The 18,057-nt window shown below is 39.1% G+C and overlaps 1 protein-coding gene across 1 annotated transcript in view; it reads left to right on the top strand.

Moving 5' to 3' along the window:
• The window catches only part of SLC13A1 (solute carrier family 13 (sodium/sulfate symporter), member 1), a 114,943-nt gene that overhangs the window by 48,716 nt on the left and 48,170 nt on the right, over positions 1–18,057 (top strand). Inside the window, exons 3-6 of the mRNA XM_006859331.1 lie at positions 4,829–4,965; positions 7,665–7,852; positions 8,419–8,476; positions 8,558–8,606. Of these exons, the coding sequence (XP_006859393.1) occupies positions 4,829–4,965; positions 7,665–7,852; positions 8,419–8,476; positions 8,558–8,606 (432 nt within the window). The remainder of the gene's footprint in view (positions 1–4,828; positions 4,966–7,664; positions 7,853–8,418; positions 8,477–8,557; positions 8,607–18,057) is intronic.

Raw genomic sequence — 18,057 nt, 5'->3', positions numbered from 1 at the left:
GAAGGCATGACAGGGAAGAGGAGAAAAAAATGTGTAGAATTCCCCATACCTCCTTTTGCAAATGTTACTGTACCGCTTTTAGCATAGGTTCCCTGTGCTGGTCTGGCTGTAGTCCTGCCCTCTGAGTACTGTCTCGAACAATTCCAAATTTCAGTATTTTCCTTTATATTGTGATTTTTTCCTCTTGTGTGTGCAGGAAATTGACACCCTGCACCTTATGCTAGATCCAGAGCTCTGGTGTTGTACCATGAGTGCAGCTTCTGTGGGTTTTCAGTCCCTCCCCCATGGAGCCTTTCCTACCTGGCTGTCTCTGCTGCTGCCAAAATGGGAACAGGTGCAAATACCTTTTTTTCCAGCAACATAAACCTGTATGTCACCAGATGGAAGACATAGAAATGAAAACTTTACTTTCTAGAAACAAAGAGGACTTGAAATACTTACTGATGAAGATCAAAGACTATAGCCTTTGGTGTGAATTTCACCTCAATGTAAAGAAAATTTAAAGCCTCCCACTAGACCAATGAATAACATCATGATAAATAGAGAAAAGACTGAAGTTGTCAAAGACTTCAATTTGCTTGGATTCACTATCCATGCTTTTGGAAATAGCAGTCAAGAAATCAAAAGATGTATTGCATTAGGCAAATCTGCTTCACAAGACTTCTTTAAAGTATTCAAGAACAAAGATGTCTGTTTGAAGACTAACATATGCCTGATCTAAGTTATGGTAGTTTCAATGGCATCATATGCATGTGAAAGTTGGACAATGAATAAGGAAGACCATAGAAGAATCAATGCATTTAAATTATGGTGTTGGAGAAGGATTTTTAAAGTACCATGGACTGCCAGAAGAACAAACAAATCTGTGTTGGAAGAAGTACAGTTGGAATGCTCCTTGGTAGCCAGGATGGTCAGACATCATCTCTCAACTTCAGACATGTTATCAGGTGGAGCTAGTCCCTCAAGAAGGATGTCATTCTTGGAAAACTGGAGGATTAGTGAAAAAGAGGAAACCCCAACAAGGTAGATTGACATGTTTATAGCAACAATGGATTCAAAGATAACAATTGTGAGATTGTCACAGGACCAGGCAGTATTTAGTTTTGTTGTGTGTGGGTCACTATGAACTGACTTGACACCACTTAAACTACAGCTTTGAGGAGGCAGCTCTTCCCTCGTTGGATTTTGAGCTCCCTCCAAACTCATACTCATCTTTTGGTACAATATATCACAGTGGTTTGCAGCTATTCATAAGGTTTTCAGTGATTAACCCTTCAGAAGTTGCCTAACTCTCCTTCTTCTTAGTCTGTCTTCGTCTGGAAGCTCCACTGAAACCTGTCCCCCATGGGTGACTCAGTGTGGTAGCGTCCAGTAGCACAGCAACATACAAGCCACCACAGTATGACAAACTGACAGATGAGTGGTGAAATAAAGAGTTCAACAAATATTTATGTACTGTGATAATGTGATATATTATGAAGAAAACAAACAGAACTCTACAATACAAAAAAAGAATATGACCTATTTAGAAATTTCTGGTATTTGAGAATTGGTGAGCATTTACTTCTGCATCCTCTACTTTTATCAGGATATTTGGTGCATGGTAGATGCTTATTAATACTAGAATACTTAATAAATTAAAGGTACTTATGTAATTATTAAGTTTTCATTACTCAATTACTGCCAAATGAAAAGAGGAAGTATAAACTTTGGAAAACATAAAACGTAACATTTAATTAAACACTAAAGTGTCCACTTCATGACATTTTATTCAAGTGTAATTACTAATTTTTACTTTGTATTGAAACCAAGCCAAGTTTAATAAGCTGTATTAATGTACAGGTATAATTTAAAATAGTAAGATTACCATCAAAATTGTTTTTCCTTTTCTTCAGGCATCTGTAACATTAGAATTGTTTTGCTCCAACTCTTGTATTTCTCCCACTAGTCATTATTTGACTTTTCAGACTATTCTGTCCTAGAATCCACTCTTTCTGCAAAGTCTTGTGATTCAGCCTACCCAACAATTTTCTAAAGTCAGTTCTCTTTTATATGAGTTCCATGAGGTAAAAACAAAACAATACAAACATTGTTGCTGAGTTGATTCCATCTCATGGAGACTCTATAGGGTAGAGGAAGCACTGGTGTGGTGCTATAAGATAAACACAGGACTGCTATCTGCAATGTCTGCCATTCAAATACAACAGCTGCTCTCCCAAACCTACACATGGGTAGCTATGTGTCAGAAATGACTGCATGGTACACAACAAGAACAACATAGAAGAGAGTAGAATTGCCTTAAAGGGTTTCCAAGGTTCACAGCACTAAAGGATATTCCCTGCCTGGGTTGCGAACCAGTGGCTGTAAGGAAGAAAGATCAGGCTTTATGCTTCTGTAAAGCCCTGTAAATCCTATATAGGGTCATTATGAATTGAAATCCACTCAGTGGCAGTGGATTTGGTGTTGAGTTTGTTCATCATTTTAGAAGAGTTCTGTTAGCACAACGGTGATGCTCTCAGCTGGTAACCCAGTGGCTCCTAGGAAGATCTAGGTGCTCTGGTAAAGGGAGTCTGATGTCACAGTTCTCTGTACTGTAGAGTTCTGTAGTATTGCAAATGATTTGACAACACATAGCAGTGAGTCTTTACTGCCACATCTTTCTCCTGAATAGTGGTTGATAAGCTCAAACTGTCAACCTTTCAGTTAGCCCACTAGCACTTAGCCATTGGGCCACTAGGGTCTTTGTCCCATAAAGTAGCTGTCACATCTAATGTTGCTATGATAGAAATACCACAAGTAGTGGCTTTAACAACTAAAACTGTATTCTCTCACTGTCTAGGAGATTAGAGAGTCCAAATTCAGAGCGCCATTTCTTGGGGAAGGCCTTCTTTTTGTTAGCTCCTTTCCACATCTGTAAATCAAATATTGCTTGAAGAACTCCATACATATTGGCATCAGTCTTCTCCTGGGTCTTGTTGCTTCACAGGGCAGAGATCCCAGGTCCAAAGGACACATTTCACCTCCTGGGTCTTTTATATTGGGGGTAGTGGGTTCCTCTCTCTTCTCAAGTCTCTCTCCTTTTATCTCTCGTAAGATAAAAGGTGTTGAATGCCACCCTTGGGAACTGAATTAATTTAATTGAATCAGGGTGGTGATGAGTCCTGGTGTGACACAGTAAAATAAGACTGCTAACAGCAAGTTTGCTAGTTCAAACCCACCAACTGCTCCTCAGAAACCCTGTAGAGGGTTGCTATGGATTGGAACCAACTTGACAGCACTTAACACACACACCACACAGGTGGTGAAATCTTGGTGTGGTACTTTAGGATAAGCACTGGACTGCTAACTGCAAGGTCAGCAGTTCAAACCCATCGGCTCTCCTTGAAAATTCTATACATGGTTACTATGTGTCATAACCAACTTGACTGCATTTAACAACAGCAACATCCCACCCTTAATCCTCTTACTGGTTTATCACATCAATTTCCATTATGGGGTATGACTACATCTCAACTGCCAAATCACTGGGAATCATGGCCAAGTCGACACAAAACCTTAACTACCACAGAACCATGTTGTTGTTGTTGTTGTTATGTGCCGTGGAGTCAGTTCCAACTCATAGCGACCCTACACAGGGTTTCCGAGGCTGTAAATCTTTACAGGAGCAGACGGCCTCATCTTTCTCCCGCGGAACCGCTGGTAGTTTCGAACTGCTGACCTTGTGGCTCGCAGGCCGATTCGTAACCACTATGCTACCAGAGCTCCTTACCACAGAACCATAGACATTAATAATAATAATGTTTTAATAATTGTTTGTAAAATATATAACATATGACACACACACACACCCCATTTGAGATTTAAAATATACATTCACATTGTAAATCTTTGAAAAGTTCGCAGGAAAGAAAATTTTAGTGTTGCAAAACTCTATGCTTTACAAACTTATTTGAACACAAAATCCTATCTTTGAAAAAAGATCTTATTGTACCTTGCATACTTCAGAGAATTCTTCTGGAAACAGAAAACACTGTTGTAAACAGTTATTCACAATGTCTGACCATTTAACCAATCTCGGAAAATGGCTTCAACTCAACCTCTACTCAAGAGTGTTTTATAATAATTTACAAAGTAAAGCACTCAAATATGAAGGGATGACTGCAGTGTGGCATAATGGGTACTGAGGAAGAGATTTCCGGGTTTGAGACTTGGCTCAGGATATTTTTAAATCTCAGTAACTGCCATTGGACCCTGAGTACATCTATTGATGGATTCAGGAACTTGTTTGAAGTTACTCAGCTATTTAAAAACCCAGTGTCCTGCATCCTTTTTATTCTGTATATTTTCCCTTAATATTGCTATTTCTGGGTAAGAGATAAAGAATATTCACATTTGTACTCCAACTCCTATACATTTCTTTTGACAAACATAAAGAGATTGTGTAATTGAAGGTCAAATTTAAAAGTGTAATGATGTCTTTCTTGTGCTACCCCCTGCGACGAAAATAACTGTGCCCTGGTAACTTAGTGAGTTATGAGGTGGACTGCTAGTCTCAAGGTCAGTAGTTCTAATCAGCTGCTTTTCAAGAGAGAAAGACTTTCTGCTCTACGCTGTACCCTAAGGACAATTTAAACCACAAGATTGGTAGTTCAAACCCACCAGCCACTCCATGAAAAACCCATACAGGGTCACTATGGGTCAGAACCATCTTAGAAAAAACAATGAAGATGAACCTATCTATACAGGGTCACTGTGAGTTGGCATCAACTCCATGGCACACAATCACCACCACCCAATGTAAATAATCATGGTTTCATTGTAATTTCAGGTGGCATCTGTTTATTTCAAAGATTTTCACCTACTGTTAATTGGAGTCATCTGTTTAGCAACATCAATAGAAAAATGGAATTTACACAAGCGGATTGCTCTGAAAATGGTGATGTTGGTGGGTGTGAACCCAGCATGGTAAGTGCTGTGTTTAATGCTCTCAGTTTGCATTCTAAACAGACCATTGTGTGCATAGCCAATAGTCCAATAAGTAATGCACATCTAGGGAATTATTTGCATCACGGTATAATTCATGCCCCGCCACCCCTTTTCCCTCTGAAAAAATGAAAGTAATATAAAGTGTACTTGAACTGTAGGAGGCAAAAAACAACAATGTTCTTTTCACTGAAGGTCAAATTACAGAGAAATTGGAATGAGCACACACAACTCTCTCACTTTAGGAGTCAAAGCTGAGGGCAGCCTTGAAACTCACCAGATAAGACTGATAGATTTCAGAGTAGACTTTAGTTCTTTCTTATTTGTCTGATTACACATTCAAGACTTATTCAAGAGTATCCCTGATCATCAGGGAAGATGTTAGGAACCAAAGACAAAGTCATGACTGACAAAATACAATTCTAAGGTGAACCTTTTTCTTTTTTAAATCAACTATTGCAAAGTGAAACAATTGATGAAGTTTCATCTACAGACTATAAAATCATTCCGTAGGCTAATTTCCTCCACTGAAATGAAAGCATATGTATTATATGTATTTTCACTAATTAGTTATTTTGGTTTTATGAACATGGGCCAGCTCTTGTTGAGAACACAGATGTGAGGTGAAGAAAACTTCTAGGGTCATATTCTTTTCATAATCACATTGTGCTTTTTTTTTTTTTCCACATTGTGTTTTTAAAGTCCTAGATAGTCTTTCACTTTGCATCTTCTTTGAAAAAAAAACACAAAAGAAAAACATTGAATTCCATTGCATAATTCATTATATGGTATAGCCACATCTGTGTTTATCATTTATGGAATTAACAGCTTTGCTAAAGATAAAAACAAAAAAGAAAATGATAGATGAAATGAAATGCTCTATATTCATTTTGTTACTTAGAATTTTAACAGTAAGTCCTGGTTTGGCATTGTAAGATAAGCTTTGAAATGCTAACCACAAAATTTACAGTTCAAACTTTCTAGCTACTCCTTAGAAATGCTATACAGGGTCATTATGAATTGGAAACAACTTGAGGGCACTTAACAACAACAATATTTATTGAGAGTATTTCACTCTTAAAAATGCAGTAGTGTTCTATACCCCTTGGGGTGTTATAGAAATGTGTCCCTTTTCCTTAACCCTCTGCTCACTTGCTCCCTGACCCCAGTGAGGTAATATCCATTATGTGACTAAGTAGTTTTTCAATTTCTGGTATTTTCAGCACACAGAAGCTTTATCCGTATGCCAACTTTTATTTATAGGAGATTTCATGTCCTGCCACTGACTTAAAAGTGTTTCTAGTTTTCTTTTTATTAAGAAGTATTTTTAATATTTATTAAATAAATTTTATATTCAATTGCTATAACATTTTCATTTATGTTGTTTTACATGTAGAAAACATTCACTTGATCTGAGTATTCAACTTTTAGTGTTCAATTATTTTTTAAAGATATATTTTTAAATAGAATCAGAGGGTTTTATTAATGGTTTGTTCTATGAGGAAAGATATGCTTCTGAACGATTTTCTGGGACCTTCTACTTGAGAGAGATCATAGTTTTTCCCAAGTGTGGTTTTGAAAGTTGATTGACATGTTTAAAATCTGATAGCTGTAGGTATGTTATTTTTAAAGGAGAAGAACTATTCTATTCATAATAGAAGGCAGTGTAATATATCCTGTTCATGACAACAAGCAGGAATGCCAGCTTCAGAAGATCATAAATAATAGAGTCTACAGAAAAATCTGAAACCTCATTTGAGACAGCAATTTTAACAATTTTCTCCAAACTATATTGAACAGTAGTAGTGAACAGTAAAAGGCAGATTTATAAATATTAATCTCCTTGTCTTTGTGCCTCTTTGGCATACATATTGATAAATGAATACATGCCCAAAAGAAAAAAGAAAGACTGAAGAACCCCAAAGTCAGTCAAAAGTTGATCACACACTTTCATGTTACTAGTATATAAAAAGAGCTCTGGTAGCGTAGTGGTTACGAATTGGGCTGCGAACCTTAAGGTCAGCAGTTCGAAACTACCAGCCGCTCCGCGGGAGAAAGATGAGGCTTTCTACTCCCGTAAAGATTTACACCCTTGGAAACCCTGTACAGGGTCGCTATGGGTCAGAACCGACTCGATGGCACTTCACAACAACAGTATATAAAAGTAAGTGATCATTTCTGAAGAGCACTTAAAAATTGGTGTAATGTTATGAGTTACTATACCACATGCCACCTTGCAGTTTGCTTATACATTTTTTTCATTATCTAAATAAGATGATTATGGTTCCTGAATAGGCAGATTTTTAAAGAATTCCACTCTTACATGTACCACTCTGATTTCTACAAGATTTTGACTATATTTGGAGTCCATCATCCAGGTGAATTTTAACCTATGTTGTAAAAGGAGTCCTGGTGTGGTGCTGTGGGCTAATGCGTCAGACTGCAAAGTCGTTTGAACTGCAAGGTTGGTGTTTCAAGCTCACCAACTGCTCATTGTAAACCCTATACAGGGTCGCTATGGGTCGGAACTGACTCAACGGCACTTAACAACAACAACAAATGTTGAAAAAAAGGAAAGCAAGAAAAGTCCCAATTCACAGACAACATCCTTTACTCTTAAGTACTACAGAGCTAATTAAGCTAGAGAGCACAGCTCTCCACTAAAGGTTCTCTCCTTTCAGGCTGACGTTGGGGTTCATGAGCAGTACTGCCTTCTTATCTATGTGGCTTAGCAACACCTCTACTGCTGCCATGGTGATGCCCATTGTGGAGGCCGTTGCTCAGCAGATCATCGGCGCTGAAGCAGAGGTCGAAGCCACTCAGATGACTTATTTCAAGGGCGCTACCAACCATGGACTGGAAACTGATGGTACCCTGTATTGATATGGCCAAGTGGGGTGTACTCCTTTGGGCAATAGACATAAACTCAAGAGTTCTTGGCTAAATTTTGAATGTGCTATTCATACACGATGTGATTTTATCTCTTTCTATCTTTTCCAATATTGAAATAAGAAAATTGTTATACAGATATTTCACTTTTAATTAATGATTGAATTTATATTCTCTGGCAAAAAAGGAAAGATGGCTTTTTATCATCCCGCACCAGTCTGATAGAATTCTCTTTCATGCCTTTCAGGTTACTCTATTCTATCCTGAAATGACCTTTCTGCATACTATTAGAATATTTAATTCCTTCATGGTGTTTGGATGCAGCCTCAGATCTACTGTGTTTATTTCTGATTCTGATGGACTGCTCTGAGGCAGTGAAAAATGCTGGGGGAATATTTGTGGTTATAAAAGACTTTGTTAAAATGAATGTGAATACAAGATGAATATGTCTTCATTCTCTAGTACTGCTTCCATTTTCTCTCCCACACAGACACTCAAAGATAAACTCTTATTGAAATGATTTTCATTTTATTTGGTATTTTGCAGAAAGCATTAATGAACATGAAACAAATGAGAGGAAAGAGAAAACAAAACCAGTTCCAGGGTAAAGAATATTGACATTTTGATTAGGATTTTCCAAATTACATTTTAACAAAATTATTAACGGAGTCCATTTATTTGTCAGATACTGCAATGATGCAGAGAAAATTTCAAGCAAGAACGAAGTGGAAAAGGTACATTAATTTTTATTCTTTCTAAGAAATTATATGGGGAATTATATTACAGATACAGTTAGAGAGGTATGTATTAAATCCTATGTTATTTGCTTACTTCTTTATGAAGTAGTTTGCTTGCATTGATCAAACATGGTACAGTGATTTGGTAAGCCTTTAATGTATAGCCTGAAATTAGCATCCTGACCTCCATTTTAGGTTGTCAAACTTAGTATCACCTATTTCTCCTTTTACTAGGCTTCATTATGGTGATGTCAGTTAGCATCTGAAGTTTTAAAACACAGAATTCTAGCCCCAGAACATTATTTCATTTTCTTCTTTCAAATCTTGCTGGTCAAAGAGCCTCATTTTCATCAGGAACATCCTCAGCTGTTCCAGGTTATTTGTGTGATCATTGGCTCTACAACTTCAATTCAGAATTTATGCGATGCTGTCCTGATGTGGTGCTATAGGATAAGGACTGGACCGCTAACCAAAAGGTCAGCTGTTCAAACCCACCAGCTGCTTCTCGGAAACCCTATACAGGGTCGCTATGAGTTGGAACTAACTTGACTGTGGTTAACAACTATCAAATGCAGGTGGAAGAGTTGTTGTAACCACTCTAAATGTTGAAGGAAAGAAGTAAAACCTTTGTAGACTATTACATAAAACATTTCATTACCACCAAGAAATAAATATAATTAAAACAAACTAGGTTTCATTGAAGGAGCTCTGGTTGTATAGTGGTTATGTGTCAGACTGCCAACCTCAGGTTCAGCAGTTCGAAACTACCAGCTGTTCCGAGGCAAAAAGATGAAGCTTTTTGCTCTGGTAAAGATTTACAGCCTCAGAAACCCTCTACAGGGTGGCTATAAGAACCGACTCCATGGCACATAGCCACCACCACCACCTGGCTTCATTGGGAGCAATACCTGGAAACCACAAAAGAATCATTTTATATAGATACATAACCTTAAGGAGGAGCTCTGGTACTGTAGTGGTTACGAATTGGGCTGTTAACCTCAGTGTCAGCAGTTCAAAACTACCAGCTGTTCCATGGGAGAAAGAGGAGGCTTTATGCTCCTGTAAAGATTTACAGCCTTGGAAACCCTGTACAGTGTCGCTATGAGTCGAAACCGACTCCACGGTACATAACAACAACAACATAGTCTTAAGGTAACCATAGCATTAGGAATAAGAGTGTGGGACACATGTCCCTTCCTCAGGCTATAATTCATTAGCTTACAATTTAATAGGAAAAAGAACCAACTCTTGCTATTTACCAGAATCTTAAAGGAAAGAGCAGTTTGTATGTAAAGAGAAAATGAATACAAAGATAAGCTTCAAACCATTAGCTGCAATATACATTTAGAGTTTTTAAGGATGGGAATTGCATATATATTCATGAAACTACTACCTTTTTTAGGGATAGAAGTGGTGGTGGTGGTTATGTGCCATAGAGTCAGTTCCGATTTATAGCGACCCTATACAGGTTTCTGAGATCCTATACAGGTTTCTGAGACCCTATACAGGTTTCTGAGACCCTATACAGGTTTCTGAGACTGTAAATATTTACGGGAGCAGAAAGTCTCATCTTTCTCCCATGGAACCGCTGACCTTGAAGTTAGCAGCCTGACTTGTAACCAATATACTACAAGAGCTCCTAGGGATAGAAGTAGTTCTTTTAAAACATAGAAATTCAACACTTTGTCAGGTAAATTTATATTACAAATGAGTATATTAGAAATGGTCTTTTAAAACTGTTTTGAAATTAGCATGTCTAAACAGAAAAATGGGAACTTAGTGGCTCTGTGGGATCAGCACTGGACTGAGTCCACCAGTCTCTATAGGAGAACATGAGGCTTTCTGCTCCTGTAAAGATTTAAAGCCTCAGAAACCCTATATAGGGTCACTATGAGTCAGTATCGATTCAACAGCAAGCACTTAACAACAACAACAATTCAAAGACCCAAATACATACAGAGCAGAGCTTTTTAAAGGACTATTTTTGTGTGACATTGTAGGATAAGCACTGGACCAAAAGGTTGATTTGACCCACAAGGAGGCAGTTCAAACCTGCCAGCTGCTCCTCAGAAACCCTATTATTAGAGTCGCATGGTGGCACTTAACAACAACAACAACGGCTCTAGTGCAGGTGGTAGATGTGGGCTGATGTGGGCTGTAGTAGTAAGTGAGACTAGGTAGATAGGTTAGGTCAAGTTAAAAATGGTTCTTCAGGAATAAGTCCACTAAGGAAGGTGGAGGGAGTTGTCCCTGGGCAGGTGAACATGGTTTGTGTGGGGCTCAGGAGATTTTGAGTGAGTGTGCAGCTGTAGTTCTTATTAAGGAGACCACCACCCTGCCTAACACAGCAGGAAATCATCAGGCTTGTACTGGTTCTTCAAATAGAAGAGCTGCATGAGAATTTGAACTTTCCTAGATGCTTTTGAGTTACAGTGTTGGAAGAGAATATTGAAAGTGCCATGGGCTGCCAAAAGAACCAGTAGATCCGTTTTGGAAGAAGTGCAGCCAGAGTGCTCCTGGGAGGCCAAGATGGCCAAACTTTGTCTCTCATACTTCAGACATATTGTCAGGAGGGACCAGTTGCTAGAGAAGGAAATGATGTTTGGTAAGGTGGAGGGTCAGAGAAAAAGAGGAAGACCCCCAATGAGATGGATTGGCCAAGTGGCAGCATCAATGGACTCAAGCATGGCAACAGTAGTGAAGTTGGCCCAGGATCAGGCAGTGTTTTGTTCTGCTGTGCATAAGGTTGCTCTGAGTTGGTACCGACTCAATGGCACCTAACAACAACAAGTGGCAGTAATAGCCCTTTAAGACCTACAGTACCCCAAAGTAGGCTGAACTATTACTAGAGAAAAAAAGGAACTGAGAATAAAGGAAGATCCCTAAAAGGAACTAACAGTATGTGGGGGAATAAACTAGGCAGGTTTCAGTGGGTCATCTGGGAGAAACTGAGTTTCAGGTACCCAAAAATATAGAGATCAAACCCCAAAAACCAAAAGCACTGCATCTCATCAATTCCAACTTACATCAACCCCAAAGATTTCTAGCCTCGGAAACCCTGTACAGGGTCGCTATGAGTTGGAGCCAACTCCACGACACATAACCACCACACCAAAGATTTACAGCCTCAGAAACCCCGTACAGGGTTGCTATGAGTCGGAGCCGACTCCACGGCACACAGCCACCAGCACCACCATAGGACAGAATACAACTGCTCCTTAGAGTTTACAAAACTATAAATCTCTTTAGAAGCCGGCAGCTTCATCTTTCCCCTGTGGAACAGCTGGTGGATTTGAACTACTGACCTTGTGGCTAGCAGCTCAATGCGGCATGCTGAACCCACTGCATCACCAGGGCTCCTTGTAGAGACCAAAGTAGGAAGCAAATTGCAAGGTTTCTTTTCTCTCCCCAACAAGCACCGGTATTATTCAAAAAGGTACTCTATATTTTCACACTCATTCAATTTCTAAACCACCAGGTATCTTCCAATGAAAGGAATTAGAAAAGCAGTATGCTGTTAATGAAAGGTCTGAAGTAATTGTTTCCCATTTATTTAGTATAATCCCCCAAGTGAAAAGGTTCAAAGGAAAAGTATCCTTTACTAATTTGCATCTTGCTTTTAATCGGTGCTATTGGAAACCCTCTACAGGGTCTCTGTGAGTTGGAGCCAACTCGACAGCACTTAAGAACGCCACCAACATTTACTTTGAGAGTGAAAATTCTTATTGATGAAAATCAGATTCTACCAAACAACACTATTCGATGTTTTCTAAGTCAAACAGTTAGGTCAGTATAGTAGGAAAGACGATTCATTGTGTCAGGAACTAGGGACGTTCATTCTTCTAAGTGAAGAGATAACAGTTCTACAATCTCTAGTTACTAGATTATATATGGAAAAAGTCAATTAAATTAGTTAAATGCTACAAATAAATGCTGGCTCTCTGTGATTACCCTTTCCTTATCCTATACGCAGTGAGCCCTGTGTTGGCCCTTATCCTATACGCAGTGAGCCCTGTGTTGGCTGTTGGGCTGCTAACTGCAGGTTTGCAGTTCAAACCCATCAGCTACTCTGCGAGAGAAAGATGACGCAATCTACTTTCATAAAGACTAACAGCCTATGAGTTGGAATAGACTCTACAGCTGTGGAGTTTGGGGATCTCCTAGATATAGTGATGGAGTCCTGGTGTGGCATGGTAGGATAAGCACTGGACTACTAACTGCCAAGTTAGCAGTTCAAACCCACCAACTACTCTTCACAAACAAGGTTACTATGAGTGAGAAGCAACTCGACAGAACACAACAGCAAGAAGACATAGTGATCAAGATTGGGGAGAACAGTAGCTCTGTAAAATAAGCACTGGACTTGCAAGCCACAAGGTCAGTGGTTTGAGCCCACCAATGGTCAGACAGATGAGGCTTTCCAAAAATTTACAGCTTCAGAAACCCTATTCAGGGTCACTATGAATCAGAGCCCACTTGAAGGCACTTAACCAGAAGATAGGGCTAAATTAGGTGACAACCCAGCTGATTTGTGGTGAGTTTGTGTATAAAGAGCCTAGTCTGTTGTAATCTTAGGGTTTTGATTGGTTGAGTTTTCAGAAGCAAATCACCAGGTCTTTCTTCTAGTCTGTTTTAGACTAGCAGTATCACTGAAACCTTTTCAATAACTCAGCGGCACACAAGCCTCCACTGAGAGATGGGTGGTGGCTGTGATTGAGATACATTGGCTGGGACTCAAACTGGATCTTCCACATTGTCATTGTTGTTGTTAAGTGCCATCAAGTCAGTTCTGACTCATAGCGACCCAGTATAGAGTTTCCAAGGAGTGGCTGGTGAGTTTGAACCACTAACCTTGCAGTTCATCTACCTTTCGGTCCAGTGCTTTATCCTACACCTCCACACAAGAACCCCAGTCCTCCAAATGGGAGGGAAGAATTCTACCACTGCCTCCAAGTCAGTTACCAAGTGCTGCTCGGTTCTTAGCTGAAACAACTTGGGCATCTCTTCAACCAGTCAAATCTCGTGATTTATAGAGAGTGCCTATAGAGAGGTGAGCAGAAAGGAAGGAATCTCCAAAAATCAAACAGTAACCTCTGAGCATGGCCTCATTCCAGATTTCAATTTTCATTCCAGTCAATGCGTTGGTTCCAGTAGTGGCTGTATTTTGCAGTGGTTCTACAAAACCTTTTTTGGTTAAAGAAATTATTGATTGCTGATGGTATCTTTTCTCCTGTATACCTTTCATTTGATGACTCACCAAAATGTAGCTGTTCACATTTTGTGTTATTGAAATATTATCTGCCAAATAGCATAAGCCCAGTCATATTGGAAGCATCTGTACTTTCCTCTAACTGTGCAGTAAATCTACCACCTACATAACTTATTTGAAGAATGTATTGTGCTTCCTGAAATCCTCAGCAATGTTTTTTATATATATCTCAAAAGTATTTCCTAAGAAATGTATTTTATTTTATCTTAAAATTGAAAAGATATTTTTACTATAAAATATTTTGGACATACACATGTTTCTAAAATCTATCTGGAAATTTTAAAGAATAATCAAATGAAAAATTTTCTGTCACACCCAGTTTAAGACAGAGGACATTACAGGTTCTTTAGATTTTCCCATGAACCCTTCCTTAATTCTGTCTTCCTCCTTCTCACAATCGCCTACTGAGATTCTTGCTGAGGTTGATGAGTTCACCAATTGTTATGGTTGCTTTGGCTTTTTGGTAGGTGCCCATTAAGGTTAGGAGTCCTGGTAAGGTGCTGTAGGATAAGCATTGGACTGCTAACCACAGGTCGGCAGTTCAAACTACCAGCCACTCCTTGGAGACCCTATACAGTGTCCTATGAGTCGGAACCAACTCAATGGCACTTAACAACAACAATAGTTCATTTTATTGCTATTATAAGTAGATGTTGATTTTTATCTCACATGCTTTTCACATTGTTTTGAAATTTTCATTTCCTTTAAATTATTAATGTGCTGCTTGAGATTAATTAACTTTATATCACTTAAATAACAGTACATTCATGAGGTTGATCTAATTTGATAATGTCCTGTTAGATTTAATACGTGTAACTTGATTTGGTATACTAACAGTTTGCTTAGGACTTTGTACCTATGTTTATAAATGAGGTTGGCTTGTAATTTTTTTCTTTTATTATGGCTTTGCCTAGCTCTGATATCAAGTTTATCTGAGCCACGTGAAGGTTGAATTTTTGCAGACGTCTACTCTAAAGATGACTGGACCTAGTGTTTTCTTTGTGGAAATAATTTTTTAAAACTTCCTTTATTATTGCTATTGTTAAGTGCTGTTGACTCAGTTCTGACTCATAGTGACCCTGTATAGGGTTTCCAAGGAGTGGCTGGTGAGCTTTAACCACCAACCTTGCAGTTCAAACTGACTTCATAGTCCAGTGCATTAACTCACATTGCCACACAAGGAATGATTAAGGTTTTATTTTTGTGGTAATTTTCATTTGTATTTGATAGAGAGGTCTTTATAATTCTTGAAATATATTTATGCGGCTATAAACTTCTTGACTGCCCATTATGTTTTCTTATCATTTGTGGTATATTTGTACTGTTTTTTGGCTTTCATATTTGCTCTTGAGAAGTCAGTTGTATGTCACTTTACCACTTCTTTGATGTCAGCCTTTTCCTTGTAGTTTCCTTAAAGATTTCTGTGTCTATGTCTCTGAATATGTGTGTGTTCTAGCGTTTCACTTTCATGTAGGTAAGTACGTATTTCTCCTGAATATGAGTACTGGCCTTTTCTAACAGTTCTAAACATTTTTTAAAATTTCCTTGCCTGTGTCCTACTGGAGTATATTCAGAATAATTTCTTCAAATCATCTACTTCATTAATTCTCTCTTTATCCATGTCTCTTATGTTTTTCAACCCATCCACAAATATTTTAAATATTATTGATTTAAATTTTAATTTACATTCATTATATTTGTCTCTTTCTAACATTTATTTAGTAATTTCTATAGTCTCTTATTGCTGTTGTTGTTAAGTGTCATCAAGTTGGTTCCAATTCACAGCTACCCCATATAGGGTTTCTGAAGAGTGGATGGTGAGTTTGAACTTCCAACCTTGAGATTCAAGCCAACCTTGCGGTCCAGTGTACATACTACAGTGCCACACCAGAACTCCTCACCATATATTGTTGTTGTTGTTAAGTGCCGTCAAGTCGATTCCAACCCATAGTGACCCTGTAGAGGGTTTTCAAGGAGCAGCTGGTGAGCTTGAACCACAAACCTTGCAGTTCAAATGACTTTACAGTCTGATGCATTAGGCTTACTTATTTCATATTCTGTGGCTAATAATTGTAGTATCCATAAATGTTGTGAAATTTTTGCAATTTTGGTTTCCTGCTGGCGTTTACTTTTGTTCTTTGCCTTGTTTTCATTTGTGCTTTTAAACACAAAAAGCTAATTTTCCTTAAAGTCCCTATGGGAATTCTTTAAGTGCTGAGTTGCAGCTGCCTAGGAAAGTTTTACATTTTATTCTTGCTGGGGTTTTTTGTTGTTGTTTTTTTTTAAAACACATAGGTTTCACCCATTTAGGCTACAAAGAAAAGGCATGATTAGGGATATTTCAGGGCATTTTATGTTTCTCTTTCACTTAGAATGTTTCCTTGCTGTTTCTTTCTTTCTTTTTTTCTGTCAAGGGTATCAGCTTTATGAATGTTTTCCTAGTTTATTCTCTACATGGGGAGGGCCTAAGGCATTCTTACCCATCTCAAACTCTCCTTGCAACAGAAGAAGCTGAAACTCTGAGGTCAAAAGTTGCTTTATTAGTCACTTAAATCCTAAGATTCCCACTTTCAATTTATTTGGGGTCAATACAGATTTCTTAGTTTATTTATTTATTTATTTGATCCGTGTAAGAATATGCTTGTTAACATTTTAAATAGTATTTTGTTTCTTTTGACAGGGGAATGATTTTATTGTACTGATAGATAGAGAAACGTGTTATATTATTTATGCAATATTTCAGTAATTTTTATCAGTAAAAATTGAACAAAATTTCCCCCCAAAGACTGTTTTAGTTATCTGATGCTGCTGTAACAAAAATTAACACAGGAAAGCAGCTTTAAAGAACAGAAAATAATTCCCTCACAGTGCTGAACGCTAGATTTCTAATTCTGGGTGTTGTCACTAGGGAAGGTCCTTCGAGGTTTTTCAGCTTCTGGTAGCATAGTGGTTATGAATGGGCTGCGAACCACAAGGTCAGCAGTTTGAAACTACCAGCTGTTCCGCGGGAGAAAGATGAGACTTTCTGCTCCCGTAAAGATTTATAGGCTCAGAAACCCTGTTTCATAGCAGGGTTGCTATGAGTCGGCACCGACTCCACGACACATAACCACCATCACTCCTTGGAAACCCTCTGCAGGGTTGCTATGAGTTGGAACTGACTTGAGGGCACTTAACAACAGGATTTACTGAGATGCTTATCACGTTGTGGAGTCCATTTAAGGATTGTTCCTTTGTGGAGAACAGACTTGGAGGAGATAAAAGTGGGTAAACTCAGGTGGTATGATTGGAGAGCCCAGGACTTAGCACTTCACCTCCCTCCTGTGCTGGGTCCTGAGTCAAAGCTTCCCTAGCAGAGCTCCGGTCCTGCCTCCACAATCCCTGAGTCCACCTGGACCTCGTCTGCCCTCAGGGCCTGGCCACTCACTGTGGCTAGAGACTTCCTGAGAGGGCACTGGGAGCCAGGTGTGGAGGTGTCAGATTCAGTTCCACTCACTTTGGGGTGCCATTCAATTTGTATGCATTTCTTCCAAATACCCCCTCAGATGCCTCTTTCATTGCTCTTTCCACTCTACAGCAGTTTTGAGCTGGAGGGCCTCCAGCTGCATTGTTGTTGTTGTTTTAAGCGCCATCAAGCCAGCTCTAACTCATAGTGACCCTGTATAGGGTTTCCAAGGAGCAGCTAGTGAATTTGAACTGCTGACCTTGTGGTTCACAGTCCAGTGCTGTTCCTATAGCTCTACCCCAGGAGTCCTCAGGCTGCAAAGGAGGCAGGAATCTAAAACAGGTGCCTGCCAGGTGTGTCTGCCCAGAGGCTGTGGGTATGGAGGAGCCGGCCCCCACCTCCTCCCTTGTTGGAGGATGTTCCCATTAGTGGAGGACAACCTGGACAGTGAGCCCCAGCTTCCAGGAGACACTCCTCAAGCAGGGACACCCCCAGCCATTGCTGCAATGCCCACCACCTCATTAATGCACAAAATGATTGCATAGTAGATTTTTTACTATTGTTATAAATACATAATGTTGCATAACAAGATACTTGTTATATTTACAGGGTTATATTTACAGGTACAAAAGTTGCTGTTAGTAAGTGCTGTTGAGTGTGTCTCGACTCAGAGCCACCCTGTATAGGGTTCCCAAGGTGAAACTGGTGGGTGTGACCTGCAGACTCTCTACTTT

The sequence above is a fragment of the Chrysochloris asiatica genome, unplaced genomic scaffold, assembly GCF_000296735.1.
Source record: "Chrysochloris asiatica unplaced genomic scaffold, ChrAsi1.0 scaffold00032, whole genome shotgun sequence".
NCBI classification, from domain to species: Eukaryota; Metazoa; Chordata; class Mammalia; order Afrosoricida; family Chrysochloridae; genus Chrysochloris; species Chrysochloris asiatica.
The sequence above is the reverse complement of the archived record's forward strand: the minus strand, read 5'-3'. Positions and strand labels throughout refer to the sequence as shown.